At 68.8% G+C, this 21,621-nt stretch overlaps 1 protein-coding gene across 2 annotated transcripts; it reads left to right on the top strand.

Moving 5' to 3' along the window:
• Positions 1-379: 379 nt before the first annotated feature.
• Positions 380-21,241, top strand: CEP170B (centrosomal protein 170B). 2 transcript variants are annotated; one of them, XM_065872197.1, is made up of 18 exons: positions 380-484; positions 7,290-7,379; positions 8,761-8,839; positions 9,667-9,725; positions 10,750-10,888; positions 11,554-11,658; positions 11,805-12,287; positions 12,530-13,254; positions 13,336-13,512; positions 13,937-14,027; positions 14,179-15,894; positions 17,217-17,355; positions 19,388-19,547; positions 19,781-19,924; positions 20,039-20,127; positions 20,554-20,647; positions 20,780-20,831; positions 21,018-21,241. In XM_065872197.1, exons 1-18 carry the CDS (start codon positions 380-382, stop codon positions 21,239-21,241), a joined length of 4,671 nt encoding a protein of 1,556 aa, XP_065728269.1. The 2 variants fall into 2 exon arrangements, with proteins under 2 accessions (XP_065728269.1, XP_065728268.1); XM_065872196.1 differs by having other exon boundaries at positions 17,112-17,355.
• Positions 21,242-21,621: the final 380 nt, after the last annotated feature.

Here is a 21,621-nt window from a genome sequence, read left to right as displayed (position 1 = left end):
CACCTGGGAGCAGCTCCTGCAGGTCACGGGGACACACGTGGGTCCACACGCAGGCAGTGTGGCTAGCGCCCCATGCACCCAATCTCTGGCACCCAGAGAGAGAGAAGAGGCTATGTGTGGACCTAGAGTGTAAGGGAGGACCCGGCGACCTTAGCCTGGGAAGGGTCCACAGGGGACGGGCACACTCGGTGAGGGGCTGGCCTGGAGCCCAGCATTGCTGGAAGCGGCCACCGCGGTGGTGCCATGAAGGTGCTCGAACCTCATTGGGGCAGGATCTGTGCCGGTCTTTGGGGTGTCCAGGGGCCCGGGCCCAGGCAGAGGAGCCCTGCTCTGATGACCCCTCACCCCCCAGGGCTGGACAGGCCTCGCCAGTGCCAAGATGAGCGCCACCTCCTGGTTCCTGGTGAGCGGCAGCGGCACTCGTCTCCGGCTCCCGCGAGAGCTCATCTTCGTGGGGCGAGATGAGTGTGAGCTCGTGCTGCAGGTGAGCGCGGGCACGGGGCTGGGGCGGGGACCCTGGGGACCCACAGCGGGGCTCGGGGGCCTCGGGCGGGTGTGTGCGCTCGTGGGTGAGGGTCCCTGCCTCTGCGTATCGGACCGCTTCTGATGGGAAGGTGCTACCGGATTCTGAAGGTGTCGGGGCCCACCTTGGGAAGGAGCCTGAAAGCAGACCCGTCCGCATCCTTGTCCGGGGGCCCCAACAGGGCCGTGAATCGGTGACCACCCGGTACTGTCCTGGCCTGGGGGCGTCAGCTCTGACCATCAGAGCTGTCCAGTGGAAGGCTAGTGCCCTGGGCTGGGGGCTGGGGGCCTTTCTCAGGCTCGAGAAGCTGGCAGGGCCCTAAGAGCCGGGACACCAGGCACTCGGCCATTTCTCTCTGGCCCTGAGTTTGAGTTGAGCCAACCTTGGCTTCCATGGGGTGCACGGGTCCGGCTCCTAGGAATGAGGAGGGGAGGGGGCGGGGGACTTGACCCTGTAGGGCCCACAGGGGTTCCCCACCCTCGTGGGGTGATGGAGTCGGGTTCCCTGCAGCCCTGACCCCTCCCCAGCGTGGCACCTGGGTCCCTGTCCCCAAGCCCTCCAAGCTCCATGCTCCCACTGTGGGACTCTCAGGAGGTGTCCTAGGTGGGCTGCACTGCCCGGTCCAGCCAAGCGGCCCACTTGGGTGCAGGGTGAGAACCCTCCCCTGTTCCATGCGCAGCCCTGGCTGCTGCCGCCCACTCACTCCCTGGGATGCGTGGGGTTTGGGCTGCAGCCGGGGGTCCCAACCATGTGCATGTCCACTTGGGCAGCAAATGCAAGGCCTGTCCATGTCCAGACACCCTGACTTCCCCCAGACGTCCTCTCATTTGCCTGACTCCAGACGCAGCAGGACCCACCCTTGCTTGTTCGGTCTTTTCAGTATCTTTGATCTAGAGCAGTCTCCCTTTTTGTCTTTGCTTCTGGCCTTTGGAAGTCGGTGGGTCTGTGCAGGGCTGGGTGAATGTTTCCTGTAAAGGGCTGGGTATACATTTGAGGCCTTGCCGGCCACACGCCTCCATCACAGCCACTCAGCTTTGCTATTGTTGGGGAGACAAACGGGCGAGCCAGTCAAACTTTGTGTCTGTTGATATATCAATTTCATATCCTTTTCACCTGTCCTGAAAGAGTCTTTTTTTTTTGACCGTCTTTTTTTTTTTTGACCACGTAAGGTATAAAGACTGTTCTCAGGCCATGTAAAGCAAGCAGAGGCCGTAGGTTGCCCCCCCTCCGCCGGCCTCCTGGGGTGGCTGATGCGGGGGTCTTGATGTGGCCGGTGGCTCCGTGATGGGGTCACGTGACATGACCTCTGTCGTCTGTCCGTTGGTGAGAGAGCCACAGGGGTCACCACATTTGGCCCTGACCCCTGGCGGGGAGTTGTGTGTTCCCTGCTGTGACTGTGCGGCTTGTCGATGGCCCTGCCCTTCCGCCGGGGTGGCTGGGAGGGCCTCAGCGCTTGATGGGAGGCTTGATGGGAGCCTGTGAGCGCTGGGGGCCCAGCGTGCTTGCTCCTCCCCCGCCTGCCAGCTCTGTGCCCTGCACCAGGCCCTCACCCTGCCTGCTTCTCTTCCCAGGGGGTGGGCAGGGTGCGCAGTGTGAGTTTGGGGTCCAGTTCCTAGTTTCTGGGCCGATCAGTGTGGTGCCCTGAGCAGGGTGGAGGGAGGGGGGATCCTCAGCCCTCCATGCTGGGCTGGCCCTGGCCTGGGTGCACCTGCGTTTCTGCCTCAGGCTGTTCTGGACAGCGTGGCCGTGTCTCCACCACACGGGGAAACTGAGGCTCAGGGAGGTCACGTAGCTGTAGAGTAGGTGTGGGAATGCCGCCCCCTCCCAACACCTCCCCCCTCCAGCCCACCTGCCCCTTGCTCAGGACGCCCATCCTCTTGCTGTGCTGTCCTGCCAGCCCCCTTCACCCCGTACTCTTCTGTGGAGCCCCTGCTAGGGAGTTCCTCACCTGTACACCACGGCCTCAGTCCCCACGCCACTGCCCGGTTGGCCACTGCACACGCCGTCCCCCCCAGCCCCCCACAGCTTCTCCCTAGGATGGCAGCTCCAGGCTCCCGGGCCTCTTGGCGCCTGCCTGGCGGCCCCTGCAGCTTTCCCACTTGGCCTGGGCTCTGGGTGTACGTGACCCCTCCCTGGAGGTCCTGTCCATACCCACAGCCTCGGTTTCCACCTCTGCTCACGTGATGCAAATGGTGTCTGTCACCGTGCTGTCCCCAGTCTCGTGCGTCATCAGCTCCTGGGCATCCCAGAGGCAGCCCGAGCCTGGTGCTGAACAAACCCCCTTCTCCGACCCCGCCAGGTGTTCAGGGGCAAACCCCGACCTTCCCTCTCCCTCCCTCATGCCTCAGGCATCCCCGGGTGCAGGGATAGGTACCCCTGGCCACTAGGCCTCCTGGGGGCCACAGCCTCTCCCCACCTGCCTGGCTTTCCGAGATCATCCACGCCCGCCCCATCCCCACCCTCTCCCTGCCCCGTGCTCCCGGAGCACCCTGGCCTGCCCTCTGTGTGTCCTTGCGTCCATTCCCACATTTGTCACTCGATGGTCACCGGCCCCACGCTGGAGCCTGGGGTCTCCATTCCAGGGCTGGGCCGCCCACAAACACATAAGCAGGAGCCAGGTGAACCCCCGGGAGCCAAACCCAAAGGTGGCACCGGGTTTGGGATGGGGGGGCTCTGGGGCCGACTGGACATGGCGACGTTGTGCTGAGAGCTGGGGAGTGGGAGGGGCGGTGCTGGCAGGGGGGCTGGCGGAGGCGGGGACCTCTGCCCGGCGGGAGGGTGAGGCAGTGCGGCGCGAGGAGACGCGGCTAGGGAACAGGGGCCGTCCAGGAGGCTGCACCACAACCCAGGCAGGAGCGCCCACGTGTGGATCTCGGAGGTGGGGGGTGCTGTGTCCCAGAGGCAGAGTCGCCAGCCTGGCCTCGTGCCGCCACGCTCTCCCACCGAGCCGCCCACTCGCCAGGGGTCCTGGCCCCCAGGGCGAGACTGGCACAAGCTGGGCCAGTGAGGACGTGAGCAGGGACATGGGCCCAGGTCTGCCTGCTGTGGCTCCTGCCCCTACGTCCCTGGGCGCTGGCGCAGGGCGTGTGTGTGTGTGCGTGTGTGGATGTGCGCGGGCGAGCACCTGTGCGTCGGCGCACGTCTGTGCACACATGTGCACACGCAAACACGTATGCGCACAGGTGCCTGTGTGCGCATGTGTGTGGATGTACATGTCTGTGTGTGTGTGAGAGAGAGCCTGTGTGTGTTTGTGGCAAGGTGTCTTCTCTGCCTTCGTCTGGCTTGCCACGTGGGAGGGGTGACAGCTGGGATTCATCTGCACACATCCTTACCCGGAAACCACGGCCTGAGAGACCCAGCTCGGGATCCCCCTGCACACACACAGGTCATGGGCGCTGTGGCCCTGCTGGGGTGGCGCTGGGTGTGAGCTGGCAGGAGGGTGTGCCCAGAGCCTGGGGTTTGGGCCGCTGCCAGATGCTGGGCGGAGCGTTCACTCCTGGAGGGCGTCAGACCCAAATTTTGGAAGCACATCTTTATTCCACTTTAAAGTGACTACAGACAATCAGGTCCTTTTCCAAAACTCCGTGTTTGGAGCCTCTTAAAGCTATTTTACGCGTCTGCGCCCCATCCGCTCCACTTGCCACGTGGCCTGCTTTGTGTCCTTCTAAGTCTTGAGTCCTGCCTGGGCCAAGGGGCCACCTCCCACTCTGGCGTGGGCTTCCAGCCTCTGGGCACCTGGGCTTGGGCCGGGAGGGAGGGAGGGAGGGAGGGAGGGAGGGAGGGAGGGCGGGCGGGCGGGCTCTGGCTGCGGGACCCAGGGCTCCTGGCTCTTGGCAGTCTGGGGAGGGGGTGGGGCAGCCGAGGCTCTGGGTACAAGCGTCGGGGAGCCTGGGGCTGAGCGGGGGGGGGGGGGGGGGGGGAAGGGAGGGAGGGGGGGGTCTTGCTGGGAAAGAGAAGGTGGGCACCGGGAGAGCATGGCCCAGGAGAGGGCATGGCACCTGCAGGGGCAAAGTGTCTGGCCAGCAGGCAGGCTGGGGCAGAGCGGCGAGAGGGAGGGCTGGGGAGGGCTGTGGGGATGCAGGTGGGGGTCAGATTGAGGGGTGCCGCTGCCTGGGGCTGAGGGGGTGTGGCCAGAGCAGCGGGGTGGGGGCTTGGTCGGTGGCCTTCCCCAGGGAGGCTGAAGGGCCAGGCGGGCAGGGAGGAGGAATTGGGTTTGGCCAGGCTGGGCTTGAGTTGGAGGTCTGAAACTTGGAGAGGGTGGGAAGGTGTTCAGGCCGGAAAGGTCAGCCCAGAAGCCCCTCTAGGGGCTACACCTTGGCCAAGGTAGTGGCCAAGCCTGAGGCACAGAGCGCCCTCCTGCGGTCGGCCACCATGTCTGCCTCAGGCCGAGCAGAGCCCCCGTCCCGCCACATCCCGGTGTGCAGCCGCCGGGAGCCCAATACCCGGCCACGTGGAGGGCAGAGTCCGGCCCCAGTGGCATCCAGGTGTTGGGCAGGGCTGAGGTGGGCAGGTGGCTGGGCACGGAGGGGGCGCAGGAGGACGGGAGCCCCCAGCCCCTCAGTGAGCCCCAGGCCTCCCAGCTGCCAGGCTGGACTCTAAGGAATGCCTGACCCACGGGGCCACCCAGAGGGGCAGCTCCCTGGCCTGAGGTGGGGCGAGCCCAAGCACGCAGGCCCCTGGGACAGCTGCTGATCCTTGTCTAGGCCGCCCGGGGCCCGGGGCCTGAGGCCTGGGGAAGCTCTGCCAGCACCTGCAGCCGGGAGACTGAGGCCCAGAGGAGGCCGTGTGGGCCCCCCCAGCGTGCCCTGCCCCCACCCCGCCTGGGCCAAGACAGTGGGAAGGGCTGGCTCGGGGACCAGCGGGAGAGTCCAGTGGAGGAGGTGGTGCCCACGTCCGGAGCACAGGCTGCGGCCAGGGTGGCCCGGAGCTGTCTAGCTGTGGGTGCCGACTTTGAGGAATTCGGGACGGGGAAAGAGATGAGGCCGGGGGCGCGGGGCAGGGGGTCTCAAGGTCAGACTCACCTCGCCAGAGACCCGTTGCTTTGGGAGGCAGGTGAGTTGGCACTGGAGCCCCGCCAGGATCAGCCCTGGGGACTTCCCGGGGAGGGAGGCCCGTGCTTCCCCTGGCTCACGGGGTGGTGCTGGGGCAGACGGCTCCGGGCTGGCCCCGCAGACTCTGCGCCCCCCTTGAAGCCCCCCCTGCACCCCTGCTCCCTTCTGGAGGACCCAGGGTCCGTGGCAGCACGAGGTGTGGGCCTGCAAGCCCCTGCCGGGCCCCTGCTCCTGCGGCAGCATCGTGCATTAAGCCAGCCACCTCAGGCCTCTGAGCCCAGGAGAGGCTGGAGCCCTCACAGGCCTGCCTGCTGCAGTCCCCTTGCCAGGTCCTGCCCTGGCACCTCGGCCAGAGCTCATGTCCACCCCACCCCACCCTGCTGTGCGCTCCTGTCTCTGGGTGAGGGAGGCCCAGGCCTGGGAGCTCCAGTCCTCGGGGGAGGGTATTGGGCCCACCCCCCGGAAACTGGCCGTTTCTGGATGGTGCGGGGTGCTGGGTAGGTGGAGAGAATCAGAGAGAAAGTGGCTCTGTGGAGGCGGCCGCTGGCTGGGGGAGGGTCTGGGCACCCACCTGTGAGAACTGAGAAGGTGGTGGAGGGTGGTGATGCAGGGACTCAGGTGCTGGGTCACCCTCCCAAGGGCCGGGCCATCCTGTCCCAGGCGGTGGGGAGCCAGTGTGTGGGTCTCGTCGTTCCCGTGACGTGCTCTGGAAGTGGGGGTCCCGGGTGTCTCGTGGTTGCCCTGCCGGGCAGGTACTGTCATCTGCCCAGGGCTGGGCCCCAGCACCCCACGGTTGGCCGGTCCTGCCGCAGGCCTAGGCTCCTCAGATGGTGGGGGAGGGATGCAGCTGCCACCCAGACACACGGGGCCTCTAGCAGTGAGGTGTGGGCAGTGGGCTGGGCGGTGGCGATGCGCTGTGTCAAGACTGCCCGCCCCTGGCTGGGCAGAGCGGCTCGTGCTGGCGGTGCCTGACGCAGCAGGGTGTGACCCTGTGGCCTGTCCCTGCCTCTGTCGCTGGAGTGGAGGGGCTGTGGCCCTCCAGCAGGACTGTGTGAGGGAGCTGGGTGACTGTCCTTGGGGAGGGCTCCTGGGTCGGCTGGTGGCCAGGGCAGAGCTGGAAGTGCTCGGGGCAGAGCTACCTGCATGTGTTCACGTGCGTGTGGCATCTGGGTGGCAGGGTGTGCTCAGGGTGTGAGCCCTGTGCGTGCGAGCAGAAGGCAGTGGGGTCTGAGGCACGTCACGCGTGTGTGCGCGTGTCCGTCACTCCGAGAGGTGTGCGCTGTGGGCCAGGCTGGTGGGGGGAGGGCTCCCCCGAGCATCCACAGCCCTTTGATCCTGCCGCCCCCGTCCAGCCTGGCCTGCCCTTGGGAGTGAACAGCGTGTCCCAGATCTTCCGAGCATTCCCAGCCCCTCCCACGCTGACCCAGGAGCAGTGGCTGGGATGGCAGGGGGGGCACTGGCCTCCTGGTGCTGTGGAGGGCTGGTCTCAACTGGAGGGGCCCGCGAGGCAGGCTGGGGCAGGCCTGGGTGGGCCTTCTGGGGCACACACGCTTGAGGTGTGGAGGCGCGGGTGGGACCTCATGGGCTGCGCGGCCAGGGGCCTGGTGGTGGTATTGTGGTCGGGTGGGGGAGGGTTGGAGCCTCCTGCGGGGTGCCGCTACCTCCTGGGCCGCCTGGCCCGGTCGGCCACCCGAGGGTTTGTGTGTCCCCCCCAGTCCCGCAGTGTGGACAAGCAGCACGCTGTCATCAACTACGACCGAGACAGGGACGAGCACTGGGTCAAGGACCTGGGCAGCCTCAACGGGGTGAGTGCAGGGCCTTTGTGCTGGCCCCACCCCTCTTCCCAGCCCAGTTCCACCCACGCCCTGGCTCCACCCCATATTGTGGCCCTCCCCCTGCCCCTCTCCAGGACCCGCCCCCTGTGTTGGCCCCACCCCTCCATGACCCCTCCCATGGTGCTGGCGCCACCCCCTCATGGCCACACCCCTCTGCATTGGTTCCCCACTCCAGCTGGGCCCCCCATGGCTCCACCCCCTCCATGGCCCTCCCCCTGTGACGACCTCACCCCCGCTCATGACCCCTCCCTCAGTGCTGGCACTGCCCCAGCTCCATCCTCACCCTGGGTCTGCCCCCTCATCACTGCCCCACGCCTCTGCTTTGTCCCCACCTGGCTCCCACCAGGACCTCCTGCTCTGGTGGCCTCCTTGGCTGGGTAGGGCCTCTGGGAGGGCCTCTGGGAGGTGGGGCTGCCTGCTGGGTGAGGAGGGAAGTGGGCCCTCTGGTGGGCAGGGGAGGCAATGGGACCTCCTGCAGGCTGGGAGATGGGGCTCCTGTGACGGATGGGGCTGTGCTGGGGTACCCTGTCCTAAGGGGTATATGTGAGCTCTTCTGTGAGTTGGGGGCAGCAGGGACAAGGAGGTGACCAAGAGGAAGTTCCTGGCTGCAGGAGCAGAGAGGGGTTCAGGTGGAGGCAGGGCGGGAGGGACAGGGCGGGGCTCTCTCCAGGGTCCAACACCTGTCTGGGTGCCTTGTTCTTTCTGTGTTTGGTCTCCTGGCCTGGGAGGCTGTTTCAGTAAGAAAACAAACAACCAGCCTCCACCCCGTTATACCAGCTCAGGAGGGCCCTTCCCCCTCTCTCCCAGCCTGTGAAGTCTGACGCCCTGCGTCCTGAGCTGGGGTCCCAGAGCAGCCTCAGGCTGGCTCTGCCTCGGCCATGTGAGCACACCAGCAAGTGCTGGGTGCCACCCCCCCGGTCCCCCTCAGAGTGCCCGCAGCCGAGGGTCTCAGGCTCTGCTGGGGTCTCTGCCCCCTCAGCCCCTCCTCCCTCGGCACCCCGTCTGACCGACCTTGCCCCGGGGCCACCATGTAGGTGTGCCTCGCCGCTCCTGGGCTCTTCGGGGGCTGGGGCCGGCACGAAGCTCTGTGTGGATGAGAGAAGGGGCCGTCTCACGGGGGTGTCCGTGGGTTCTGTGCTTGAGGGGCTGTGTCAGGGTCCCTGGGTGCTGGGTGGGGTCTGGCGCCTCGGCCCCCTCGGCCATCTGTCCTGCGGTCCCGTTGGGGTGTGAGGCTGGTGCACCCGTGCCGGGCCCACAGCAGCACAGGAGGGCCCGGTGCTCCGCTTCTGGGGCCTCCAGAGTCGCCGGCCCGCCTGCCCCGGCTCATCTCCGCCCCCCGCCTCCTCCGCAGACGTTCGTGAATGACGTGCGCATCCCGGACCAGAAATACGTCACGCTGAAGCTCAACGATGTCATCCGATTCGGCTACGATATCCTTCCGGGGCGCCCACCCCTCCTGGCCTCCCCCTCTGTCCCCAGGGCCTCAGTCGCCCTGTTATGCTGGAAGTGGGTGGGGGCCTCAGGGGGTTAGAGACAGGAGGGTGAAGCCCGGGCTAGGCTCCGCCCTGAACTCCAGCCCCTGCCGCTGCCTGCCCTCCAGCCAAGGCCCCAGCCAGGGACACCTTCTGCCCACCCTCGGGGCTGAGCTCACACAGAGCCCGAGGAATGGGAAGACTTTCCCGGGACCCGGAGTCCTGGTGTTTCTGGGGGCTGCCCAGGCATGGCTTTCTGTGCTCGGGACGTGGGTGAGTGGGGGCCATGCCTCCGCCCTGGGCAGCCGGGGACCCGTACGTGTGGCAGGAACGCATCCTCTCCTCCGTCCGCATTCGCCTGGGCACAGCCGCTGGCGGGTGTGGACCCAGCGGCTGGCTCAGGCCCTCCCCACCCCTGAAGCCTCAGGAGGCCGGGGGCTGAGGGGTGGTCTGGGACGGGAGCTGGAGCTGGATGCATGTGGCCTGGCCTCTGGGGCCCTGCTGGGCTCCTGGGCTGAAAGTGGGGTGGAGAGCATCCCCGCAGACCTAGGGCACGTGTGTGCGGTGGCCTGGAGCAGCCTCTGTCCTGTCCCCTGACCGGGGACAACATGGCCTGCGGGCTGTCCCTGCAGTGTGGACGCAGGGCCAGTGCACACGCGTCGGGGGAAGTTTGCAGGCATCTGCACCAGCGCTCCCCCCAGCCCGCCTTCCCTCTTCATCCACCACGCCTGGGTCCGAGGGCCCCGCCGCCCTCCTGCATCCTGCTCTCCTTAACGCGCTGTCACATTCCAACATGTACGTGCTGGAGCGGGTGCAGCACCGCGTCCCTGAGGAGGCGCTCAGGGTCAGTGACGGTGCTTGGCCTGGGGCCCCTGCATCCCTGTGTCCCCACAGCCCTCCGCTTCCCACTGCCCATCTCCCCCAGGCCTCTGGGCCGCTGTGCGTCAGCCTGGCTTGGCCTGCCCTGCCGGATGGCCCTGTCGGCCCGGTGGGGAAGATAGTCCTGCGCCCCGCCCCGCCCCACCCCTGGCTGATGCGTTCACAGACTGCGGGTGTGGCTGGAGCCCCAGAGGTGGCTGCTTTGCCCAGCAGGAGGGAGGGCCCGGGCCCACCCAGCATCTTGGGTACCCGGAGGACCCTGATCTGGCTACCATGGGTGGAGGTGGCCAGGAGCAGGCCGGAGGCTAGCAGGGAGGCAGCCTTCGGGGACAGCCTCGTGGGAGGTCCTGGATGAGGGGCACCCTCGAGCACCCTTCCTTCAGCTGGGGCTCGAAGGTCCCAGTGTCGGTCACGGCAGGTGGAGCCTCTCCTTTCCCCTTGCTCAGTTGTGCGGGTGTCATGGAGCAGACTCGGGGGACCCTGCCCAGAGCCTCACCCAGGAGCCCCTTGGCGGGGGGTTGGGGGGGAGGCTTAGTCCCATTTTCCAGAGTAACCATGGGCAGCACAGGGAGCGTGGGTGGCCTGCCTAGAGTCACACAGCCAGTGAGGGGCAGGGCCGATGACCGCCGAGCTCAGCCAGGTGGGGCCCGGCACGCACACGCGCACGCGCGGACAGGCTGCGGCTCCCCACCTCCCGCTGCTCCCGAGGGCTGTCCCACCCCCTCTCTGGAGGGCCTGTGGGCGGCAGTCTCCCCTCTGACGGTTGCCGTCCGCTCCCTCCTGGAAGCTTGTGGACCTGAGGATGCCCCCAGCCTTGGGTGCGGCCCCCCCGCTTCGAGCCTCGTGACACGGGCAGGTCTTAGGCTGTCTGCTCCGCGAGGGTCGTGAGGGGGACCTCATGCCACTGTGGGGCAGAGGAGAGGCCACACAGGTGCCCTGGGCGGGGGCGTCCTCCCGAGGGCACCCCTCACCCCGGCCGCTGCCCACAGCACGAGAAGTATACCAGCCAGCTGCAGGTGAGCGTCAAGAGCCCGGTGCCCAAGACGGGCGAGGCTGTGCCGGAGCAGGCGCCTTACTGCGAGGCCGTGAACCCCAGGCCAGAGAGGGGGGACCGGAGACCGGGGCCAGGTAGGATGGTGTGCAGAGGGGTGCGGGAGGGGCAGGGGTGTGCACACAGGCCTTGGTCCACCTCACCCAGGAGCTGACCTTTCGCCCCTGCCCCCTGACGTACACATGTTCCCCTCCCCGCACAGCCCCCCAGCATGTGTGCCTGCACTCCTGCACCCCTGTAGCCACACTCACCGTGCACTCCTGCACCCCTGTGGAGACAGCCTCCTGCCCCACGAGGTTCAGTCAGAGGGCTGAGGCTCTCAGCCCCAGGTCACCTATCAGTGACCCGAACCATTTACAGCCCCTGGGGGAGAGGCCAGCCCTGGGTGGGGCTCGCTGCTGTCCTCCCGCCCCTCTGTCGGGCAGGCCCTAGGGGCAGAGGGCCCAGGTCGGGCTTAAGGGATTGCCTGCCCCAGGACCGCAGTGCTGAGGGCAGTGCGACCCCAGGGACGAGGCTCCCCGGAGCAGCCACCCCATGGGGAGGTTGTCACTGCCGTTGTCACCCACCAGGGTTGCAGAAGTGGGCCTCAGGGTGGCTGGCCAAGGTTCTGGGCAGCTGCAGATCCGAGCTGGGAGGTGGTGCTGGGGCCCCCTGCAGACCCCAGCATCTTCCCCAGCTCCGGGTCTCCGCCTCCGTCTGTGTTGGGGCCACAGGGACCCAGGGTCCAACTCTTCCTCTGCAGAGGCGGCGGCCTACCGCACACCCCTGTACGGGCAGCCCTCCTGGTGGGGTGAGGACGATGGTAGCAGCCTGCCCGAGGAGCGGCGCCAGGAGGAGCCCGACACGGGTAAGTCCTGGAGGGCAGCCTGCTCTGGAGGTGCCCTCGGCGGGGCCGTGGGCGGGAGACACGGCGCCCGTGGCCCTCGCAGAGGTGGGTGGGGCGAGGGTGCCACCGTGAGCACGTACCTGGCCTGAGCACGTGTTCCCCCACAGAGCGGCCCAAGGAGCTGGCTCAGCGGGACAGAGACCTCGTGGGGACGACGGCCGCCTTCCGGGCCCCCGCGGAGCCGCAGGGCTACTCGTTCCGGCGGGAGCCCAGCTACTTCGAGATCCCCAGCAAGGAGGTCCCCCCATCGCGGGCCACAGAGGTGCCGGCACACGAGGCGCCCACCAGGGATGCGGAGGCGGGCGGGGGCGGGGTGGCCCCCGTGGTGCAGAGCCACGCCTGCTTCACCATCGAGTTTGACGACTGCAGCCCCGGCAAGGTCAAGATCAAGGACCACGTCACCAAGTTCTCCCTGCGCCAGCGCCGGCCCCCTGGCAAGGAGCCCACAGCCATCGAAGTGGTCTCTGCGGAGACCAAGGTGGCCGACTGGCTGGTGCAGAGCGACCCCAGCCTGCTGCACCGGGCCGGCCCCGCCGATGACCGGCACAGCACCAAGAGCGACCTGCCGGTGCACACGCGCACCCTGAAGGGTGAGTGCACGGCCGCCTGCCCTCGCCCCGGTGGCCTCGTCTCCCGGGTCCGTTTACGTTGCCCGAGAGCTGCCTGCCCTGTCGGGGGCCGTCCGGCGTGGTCCTGTTGCTTCTCTGGGCCATGTGGGCTGGGTCCACGGTGGGGCAGTGTGTCCCCGACCACACGACGGCGGTGGTTTTGTGTCGACCCCCGCGCGTTTCCTTTCCCTCGGCCTCATGCGTCGGGCCCCTGCCTCCTCCAGGCCACAAGCACGAGGACGGCACACAGAGCGACTCGGAGGACCCCATGGCCCAGGCGGCCGGGGCAGCTGGGGTCCCCTCGGAGGCCGGCGGGGAGCAGGTGCGGCTACAGAGGCAGCTCAGGCGGGACCCCCAGGAGCTGCTGCACAGCCAGCAGGCGTTCGTCATCGAGTTCTTCGACGAGGACACGCCCCGCAAGAAGCGTTCCCAGTCCTTCACGCACACGCCGCCCGGGGACCCCAGGCCCGACAGGCGCCGCGGCCCCGGGCCGGCCGACAGGGACCGCCCGGCCGCCCCCACCCCGGCCTCGGCCCGGGGGGCGGGCGGCAGCTCGGGGCCGCAGCGGGCCGGCTCGCTCAAGCGGGAGAAGGCAGAGGAGCGGCTGGGCGGCCCCTCGCCTGCCGCCCGGGCCCCGGCTCGCCCTTTCGGCAGCATGGGACGCCGCTCCCGCCTGGCCCAGGACTTCATGGCCCAGTGCCTGCGGGACGGCTCCCCGGCTGCCCGGTCAGGCCCAGAGAAGACGCCCCCGACGCCGCCCGCCCCCCCGCTACCCCGCGGGGCCAGCCCCGCGGCCCCCTCGCCACCGCCGCCACCCCCCGCTGACCCCCAAGTGACAAAGGCACGCAAGCAGGAGGAGGACGACAGCCTCAGTGACGCGGGGACCTACACCATCGACACGGAGGTGCAGGACCGGGAGGTGGAGGAGGCCCGCCGGATGATCGACCAGGTAGGCGTGCTGCAGCCGGAGCCCAGGAGGCCGGCCTTGGGCGCAGGCTCTGACCTGCTGCCCGGCTGTCCCTCCCGGCAGGTCTTTGGGGTACGGGAGTCCCCTGAACTCTCCAGAGCGTCCTCAGCCACCTTCCGTCCAGTTATCAGAGGGGACAGAGACGAGCCTGGTGACGGAGTGGCCCAGCGGATGGCCTTGCTGCAGGAGTTTGCCTCCCGGCCAGTGGGCGGGGGCGGAACCCCCCCGGTGGAGCTCCAGGTGTGTGGGACTGAGCCCAGACACGTCCCTGGGGAGGGACTGGGCGGGCAGAGGACAGCATCTGGGCCGGGGCCCCGGTCACTGCGTCCTGTTTGCACTCGAAGGCTCTGGTCCTGCCTGAGCTGTGCGCTCCGGGCCCTGGCGCCCACCTGTGCAGAGGGTCACGAGTGCCTGCGTATATGTGCCCACGGGCGGGGCTTGGCTGAGTCTCGGGGGGGCGGGGACCGCTGACCTCCAAGCCACTGAGCCAGGCTGAGACGTGGGTAGTTACGCAAGCCAGGTGAGGCCATGGGGATCCTCTGGCTGCTTCTGTTGGGGGGCAGGTATTGGGGCGGGCTGCCTCGCCCCCTCCTGCCCCCAGCACCTCCCCGTGGGGCTCCTGTCTCTCCCTGCCGCGGACACGCTCCTGCCCTCCTCTCCGTAGGGCCTCCCAGTACCGGGCTCCCCCGGGGGTCAGAAGTGGGTGTCCCGCTGGGCCAGTCTGGCCGACAGCTACTCGGACCCGGGCCTGTCAGGTAAGTGGTTCCGGTGCCGCAGCAGGGAGGGGGTAGCCTGAGGCCACCAACTAGGCAGACGCGAGCGCACGTCACTGTGCCCGGGGGAGGGCCAGCTCCTCGTGTGGGCCCGCGGGCGGCACTCACTCGAACCAGCCCCCTTGTCTTCCAGACGACGGCCCCGGGCGCAGAGCCAGAGAGCTGGAGGGGGCCCTGCCTGTGCGCCAGCGACGGCTGCTCCCACAGCTGCCCAGCGACAGGGCGGACAGCCCCGCCGGCCCCGAGGCCACCAGGAGGAGCGGGCCGGGGCCACCGGAGCTGGGCAGCGAGCAGGCCGGCCTCCTCTTGGGACAGGAAGACCTGGAGCCCGACAGCCTCAGTGACGCCAGTGGGTCGGACGGAGGCCGGGGCCCTGAGCCAGGCGGGGGCCTGCAGGAAGAAAGACGCGGGAGCCCCCAGGAGGGACCGGAGTGGACGAGGGGCCGGCGCTCACCGAGGGCCCCTGGGGAGCCGGCCCCCACCTCTTCCTTCGCTGGGGACCAGAACGGGGAGGCGGCCTTCCCCAGGAAAGCGACTGTGGCTCCAGGGCAGGTGGAGGGCCCGGGGCGGGCAGCGCAGCCCAGCCCCCCGACACGGGACAGCGTGTACGTCAGCACCAGTGGGAGGATGGTCATCCAGCTGCGGACAGGGCAGTCCCCGGAGCCTGAGGGCCCCGCCCCAGCCCCCACCAAGGAGGCCCCGGCGTTCGTCCGGCAGGAGAGCTTCACCAAGGAGCCGGCCAGCGGCCCCGCAGCTCCTGGCCAGCTGCCGTACATTAGCACCCACCCCCTCCTGCAGGACCTGGCCGCGGCCCGGGCCTCACGCATGGACCTGCACCCTCAGGACACCCACCTGATCCTGAAGGAGACAGAGACGGCGCTGGCCGCCCTGGAGGCCAGACTGCTCTCCAAGTCCGTGGAGGAGCCGGAGGGTGAGCTGGGCGGCGTCCCTGGGCCGCCAGAGGACTCCCTGTCCGGGGACTCCGACGTGGACACGGCCAGCACCGTCAGTCTCCTCAGCGGCAAGAACGGGCCCAGCCCGCAGCCCTCGGGGCTGCAGAAGGAGAAGCTGCCGTCCCCGCCGGCTGCGCAGGACGTGGGGGGTGTCGGCCTGAGCAGCGCCCGCGAGCGCCTCTCGGAGAAGCAGCGTCGCCCACCGGGCCCAGCGGACGCGGGCCGCGGGGAGCCGGCAAGGCGCCTGGCCACACGGCGCGGCCACGGGCCCCGAGGGTCCCTGGACTGGCCCGATGAGGAACGAGGCTCCAGCCTTGCCCACCTGCCCGGTGTGGACACGGTCACTTCTGACCACGAGACCTCCGGGGCCGTGGGGGCAGGGCGGCGGGGGCCTCGCCGGAAACCCACGGCCCCACCGCCGTCCCCTGCTGCCCGGGAAGAACAGAGCCGCGGCTCAGCCGGCCTCCAGAAGGTGCAGCAGGCGCTGACCCGCTCCAACAGCTTGTCCGCCCCACGGCCCACGCGGGCCTCCCGGCTGAGGCGGGCCCGGCTGGGGGATGCCTCGGACACAGAGGCCGCAGATGGCGAACGGGGGCCCCCGGCCAATCCCGAGCCGGCGGGGCAGCCGGCTGCCGAGCAGGCCAAGAAGCTGTCACGCCTGGACATCCTGGCGATGCCCCGGAAGCGGGCCGGCTCCTTCACAGGGCCCAGCGACTCGGAGGCGGCCCCCACCCGCGCCGGCTTCTCCGGCCGCAGCGTCGAGCTGTACTGCGCCGGCCGCAAGCCCGCCGTGGCCGAGGCTCGGGCCACGGCCAGGAAGGCCGCCAGCGCCACCACGCCCCCCCGCCAGCCCTTCAGCAGGGCCCGCCCGGGCAGCGCCCGGTACTCCTCACCCAGTGAGTGTGGGGAGCGGGAGGGTGGCCCTGGGTCCGGTCGGCACGCGCAGTGCGTCTGCAGGTCTCTGTGCGTCGGCCTTGCACCAGCTACGGGGCCCCCAGTGCTGGCCCTGGAGGAGCCCCTTTTCCCGTCGGCGGGTGTTTCTCCCCTTGACACACACACATACACGTGCACCCGGCTGTGCACGGGTGGCGGGCCTCCTGCAGCCCCCAGGCGGTCCTGGTGTGAACGCAGAAAACCCCGACCATCTCCAGCCTGGAGGGACTGCCCCTGACTCGCAAGCAGGCCTGGGTGACTGCAGACAGGGGGCTGGGTCTGCCCGTCCCTGGAGTTGCGGACCCCGTGTGTGCATAAGGGAGGGACGGCTGCCGTGGCACCGGAGCCGGCTCCTGCCGGGGTGGATGTGGGCATCCCTGCAGCCAGGCTCGCCCTGCGTGGGGACTGACCCATCCTCTGAATGAATTGGTTTGAGGTGTCAGCGCTGCTGGTCCAGCCCCGTGCTGCTGCTTCCATACCTGCCCCAACCCCCGACCCCTCCCGCACCCACGGCCTTGGAGTTCGGGCCCCTCCCTGCCTGCCAGGTCTTCAGGGGGCCAAGGTGGCATCTGCCCCATGGCCAAGGGGTGAGGGCCACACCTGCTTGGTGGGAACCTGCTGCCCCACCCTTCCTTGTACTGTGCACGTTTGCGGCCGCCACAGGGGCTCAGTGCAGGGGTGGGCGAGCAGGTGCAGGGAGGGGCTGCGGCGGCTGAGCTGGGTTCTGACCACGGGCTGTGCGGCCACACGTACGGTCCAGGCCAGGGCCGTGGCTGATCCACGTGCAGTGGTTCACCCCCACCCGGCGTGTCTGCGGGCACCAATTCCCAGATCCCTCACCCTAACCCTAACCAAGGGCGCTGGTTCTGCCTGATGGGCACAGACCCCTCCCCCAGAAAGTGGCCCCTGCCACTGCCAACCAGCCACCGCCCAAGGGCCCACGGGCACGCCAGGCTACCCGTCTGTGCACGTGCTCCTGGGCTGGCAGTGACCTTGCAGTCCCCGGAGCCCAGCAGCTGCTGGCTCTTCAGCCAAAGGGCGTCTGAGTGCGGGGGTGCCAGCTGCAGCACAGCTCATCCTGCAGCACCGGGCCCTTGCCTGGAGGGGCCTCAGGGCTGCCGCAGGTGCTGACGGCCGCTCTGTTCTGTTCTTGCTTTTGGAACCAATTCACTCACCCGAGACGTGCGTCGCCGGCAGCAGGGCTCGGATTGCACATCCACGTCCGAGGAGGAGTATGGCTCCCACCACGGCTCCCCCAAACACGCCCGCCCCCACGCCTCAACAGCCACGCAGACCCCACGGGCTGGCAGCTCTGGCCGGGCCCGACCCCGGGCCCCTGGCCTCCGGGACACAGACGACGAGGAAGAAGAGCCCGACCCTTACGGTTTCATTGTGCAGACAGCCGAGATCGCCGAGATTGCCAGGTGACGGCAAAGCTGCTGATCCACAGGGTGCCTCCCCTTGGGACTGGGCTGGGGGTTAGTTCCTAAAAGGGCTCGAGAAATGCTTGTCAGGGGGGTGGATAGATGGGTGGATGGAGGGATGATTGTCGGGTGGATAGATAGATGATGGACGGTTGGGTGGATGGATGATGGACGGTTGGGTGCGTGATGAATGGTTAGATGGGCGGGCAGTTGCGTGGGTAGTGGGTGGCTGGCTGGATGGATGCAGATCTGCCCAGACGGGTGGGGGAACCTCTGGTACAGGAAGGTCTTCACCAAGATTTTTATTGAAGATGAGTTCCTTCGTGCAGTCATTCAGTGGAAGGATCGCCTCTAGGTCAGGCGCTGAAAAGGATGGTGCAGAGGTGGCAGGGAAAGAGAGTGGTCTTTCGCTGAGTAGTGGTCGGTGCTGTGATGGCTTGGCTTTGCAGGGCTTGTGGAGAGGGCAGGAGGTGAACGGCTGGGGCTGGTGACTGGTGAGTTTTGGTGCCAAGGATGCTGAGCTTGAGCCGGTGAGGCACCTGGAGGGAGGTGAGCGGGGGCAGTGGCTCCTAGGACAGTGGCCCACGTGGGGGATGGAGGTGTGGGCGTCACCAGCATGAAGATGGTGACCGAGGCTGTGGGCGGTGTGAGGGCGTGGAGAGCATGAAGAGAAGAGGGCTGGGGCAGGGCTCTCGGGACACCTGGAGGGTCTTTGGAGGGAAGCTGCCTGTGCAGTGATGCTTGGGAGGGGGCCGAGGGGCCGGCCAAGGAGACAGGGTGTGGGGTTCTGGAGGGGGCGCCGCACCTGGCTGAGGGGAAGGGGGCGGAGGTGGAAGGAGACAGGAAGGGGAAGTGGGGGCCCCAGGGGGCTTCCCGAGTGGGCGAGCTTGAACACACCAGCCTGCAGGGTGCGGAGGACAGAGGGAGCGGAGGGCGGGGCTGGCTGGGGGCAGGGGCACAGGTCACCAGCAGTTCAAAGGGGGTCCTTCTGTGTTTTTGATGTCGGAAGGGTGGGACCAAGTCGGGGACCCCTATCTTGATGGGGTCTGGGGCAGCCCTTGGTGGGAGGCAGAGGCCAGCCAGGGAAATTTCTCCAGCTGTGCCCAGCACCTGTCGGGAGGGGCTGTAGTTGCCGCCAAGAGTGGACGGGTACGAGGGCCGGCTGGGGGGCGCCCTGCGCAGAGCTGGGACAGCTGTGTGCGGAGACCTGGTCCTTGGTCCTTGGTCCTTGGTGGGTCCTGGGGTCCCGTCCCTGGAGTGACAGCAGGCGTCGAGGGCTGAGGGAGCCAGAGGCCGGAGCCCGTCCCCCTGCCCCGAGCCTGGCCAAGGGCTGGAGTAGCGCAGAGCGCGCCGGCCGTGGGGCTGAGGTGCTCCGAGGGCGGGCGACGGAGGCTTTCGGCTCCGGCTCTGGGGCTCCTCGGGCAGTCTGCGGCAGGGAGCTGCTCCCCAGCTGGCCTGTGTCCTTTCCTGGGTGGCCCGGGAGCCTCTCAGGGAAGTGTGTGTTACCATCGGCAGGGCGGAGGGGACGGAGGTCTGGGCTGTCTCTGGGGCTGCAGGCTTGGCCTCCCTGCCCTGTGGAGAGTCCCTGGCCTCTGGGCCTGCTTGTCCCTGACCCTTGTCAGTGACTCTGCCTCTGTCTCCCTGCCTGTGGAGCGGGGCTCATGTGGCCCTGGTGGCCAGGAGCCTGTGGGTGTATCTGCCCATCCCTCCTCCCAGGGCCCCGCCCCAGCCCCCCCATCTTCAGGGGTTTGGGCACTGAGGCGCCCAGTGGGAGTCCCCCTGGCACTGCTGCTGGTGGCTGGTTGGGTGTAGTTTGGGCCAGGCTGGAGGCTGTGTACCCCTGGCCCTGCTCCTGACCCAGTGGCTGCCTCCTGGGAGGGACTCCCACCCCACCTGGGCGGGGGGGAGGGGGGTTTCTGCCTGTGGCGGGGGTGACGTCGTGTCCCGTCTGGCTCCTGTCCCCACACTTCCCTGCACTGAGACCGGGCCCAGGAGGACCCCGCAGGACCTGTCTTCCCTCCTGCCGCTGCAGGCTGAGCCAGACGCTGGTGAAGGACGTGGCCACCCTGGCCCGCGAGATCCACGATGTGGCCGGAGACGGCGACTCGCCGGGCCGCCCGGGGCCTGCCCACAGCCCCTCTCGCGCCAGTGCGCCCGGCACCCCCGCCTCCACCATCTCCGCCCGCGAGGAGGTGAGCCTGCCCTCGGCAGCCCCTCGCACGCCCAGGTGGGGGGCCGTGGCTGTGAGCCCTCCCCGGGGCCGTGCCCCGTGCCCAGCACCGCCCCCCACCAGCCACCCTGAGAGTGCGGGCCCGGCACCTGCTCCACGAGGGCGGGGTGCCCAGGGACCCTGAGCGGCCGGGCGGCGTCTGCTCTGTCCACTGCCCGCCCCATGGGCCACGCCCCTGCCCCCCCCCCCCTGCAGCTGGTGCAGCGCATCCCCGAGGCCAGCCTCAGCTTCCAGAAGGTGCCGCCCAGCTCCCTGCGCTCTCAGGACCTGGACCAGAACATGAACGACCGCTGCGAGGACGCCCTGGCCGGCAAGACGCGGCCTCGGAACCGCGAGGAGGCAGGCGCCCCTCCCCTCGGAGAGCTCGCTCTGGGCTCTGGGCCGCGTCAGGGCGTGGAGGGCTCAGGGCTTCCTGGGGCGTCCAGGCGCCGGGCTGATGCCAGGTCCTCGCAGGTGATCTTCGATAACCTGATGCTGAACCCCGTGTCGCAGCTGTCCCAGGCCATCCGCGAGAACACGGAGCACCTCGCTGAGAAGATGAAGTGAGTCGGCCCGCGTGCCGCTGGCCAGTGAGAGCCCCTGGGACGGGCCGGGGAGCCACCGCTGCCTAGCGGACACCCAGCCGGAGGCCCTGACACGGGTACAGGCGTGTGCCGGGACTGTGCCACGTGTGCACACACGCACACAGGCGCGCGCGTGCGGTTTGGCAACCAGACCCTGGGCCTGGGAGGGCCAGAGCCCCCAGGATGACCCGCCCCTCCCTCCCTGCACCCTCCTTCCTCCCAGCCTTCCCCACATTAGGCCCAGAGACAGGACGCTGGGACCGGCCTGCCCAGGTCCTGCTCCAGGCCTCAGTTTCCCCGTGTGCGCAGGAGGGGCTGGCATGGACCTCCCCGTGGCTGGTGCCACGCCTGGGTCTCTTGGTCAGTGTCCTCTGTCTGTTCCCACCCCCGCCCCTCGGGGTGCAGGATCCTCTTTCAGAGCACGGGGCGAGCCTGGGAAGACCTGGAGGCCAGGATCAACGCGGAGAACGAGGTGCCCATCCTGAAGACGTCCAACAAGGTGAGGGGCCCCTCTGCGCCCCCGGCCCGCTTGGCTGCAGGGAGACCGGGGGGAGCTGCCGGAGCCCGGGACCCCAGGGAGAGGCGAGCGTTGGGGTCCTGCTTCAGCGGCCTCTTTCCCGCCCGCCCCCAGGAAATCAGCTCCATCCTGAAGGAACTGAGGCGGGTACAGAAGCAGCTGGAAGGTAGGTGTGGCCCAGACCCGGGGGCGCTGCACTGGCGCCTCTGGCCATGCGGGGTGCTGGGAGGACTGTCGGGGGCCTTGGTGGAGCCTGGCCCACACCCACAGCTAACCGGCCGGGAGGCCCCCGGCTGGGCACGGGAGGCAGGGCAGGACCCTCCGGCCGGCCTGACCCTCCCCACCCCCCCAGTCATCAACGCCATCGTGGACCCCAGTGGGAACCTGGACCTGCTGACCGGAAACCGGGGTTCTGCGGGCTCAGCCCAGCTCGGGAGAGGCCGGCCGGCCTCCCAGAGTCCGTCCTCACCCCCGTCGGCCCTGCCGGCGAGGAGTTTTCCGCAGCGGGCAAACTGCGGGACCCCCGGCCTCCCGGACCCCTCCTTCCTCCCCGACACGGAGCAGTTCCTGATCTAGGTGTTGGGGCTGGGCAGCCTCCCCACACCCTGGGCCTGGACAGTTCACCACAAAGACCCCCACACGTGCCATAACCCCGTGGGTGCCCAGGCCCCCTCCTCAGCTCCCAGCGCCCCCCCCGCCCCGCTGGCCTCCTGGCCCAGCTCCCGCTGTGGCCGATGCCAAGGGCCAGTGTCCGGGCGTGTGCCCGCCGCCTCTCCATCGCTGTTGTTTTGTCGTTAGCCTTCAAGGGAGGAGTAGTTTGTACCGTTGCAGCAGCCGCCCCGGCCCGGAGGGTCCCGCTCTGCCTCACGGGCTGGGGGACACGTGCGTACCCGCCCTGTTCCTGTGTGCCGGCTGGGACCAGGTTGGGGGAGAGGACTGGGCCATGCAGTCTTTCA

Source organism: Phocoena phocoena, chromosome 2 (assembly GCF_963924675.1).
Source record: "Phocoena phocoena chromosome 2, mPhoPho1.1, whole genome shotgun sequence".
NCBI lineage: Eukaryota > Metazoa > Chordata > Mammalia > Artiodactyla > Phocoenidae > Phocoena > Phocoena phocoena.
The sequence above is the reverse complement of the archived record's forward strand: the minus strand, read 5'-3'. Positions and strand labels throughout refer to the sequence as shown.

Bases quoted from the DNA above. Each gene is read 5' to 3' on its own strand.
- CEP170B (XM_065872196.1), top strand. From the start codon at position 380: ATGAGCGCCACCTCCTGGTTCCTGGTGAGCGGCAGCGGCACTCGTCTC. The intron at 14,028-14,178 runs GTAAGTGGTTCC...CTTGTCTTCCAG, and splicing joins CTCGGACCCGGGCCTGTCAG to ACGACGGCCCCGGGCGCAGA. The intron at 20,832-21,017 runs GTAGGTGTGGCC...CCACCCCCCCAG, and splicing joins GGTACAGAAGCAGCTGGAAG to TCATCAACGCCATCGTGGAC.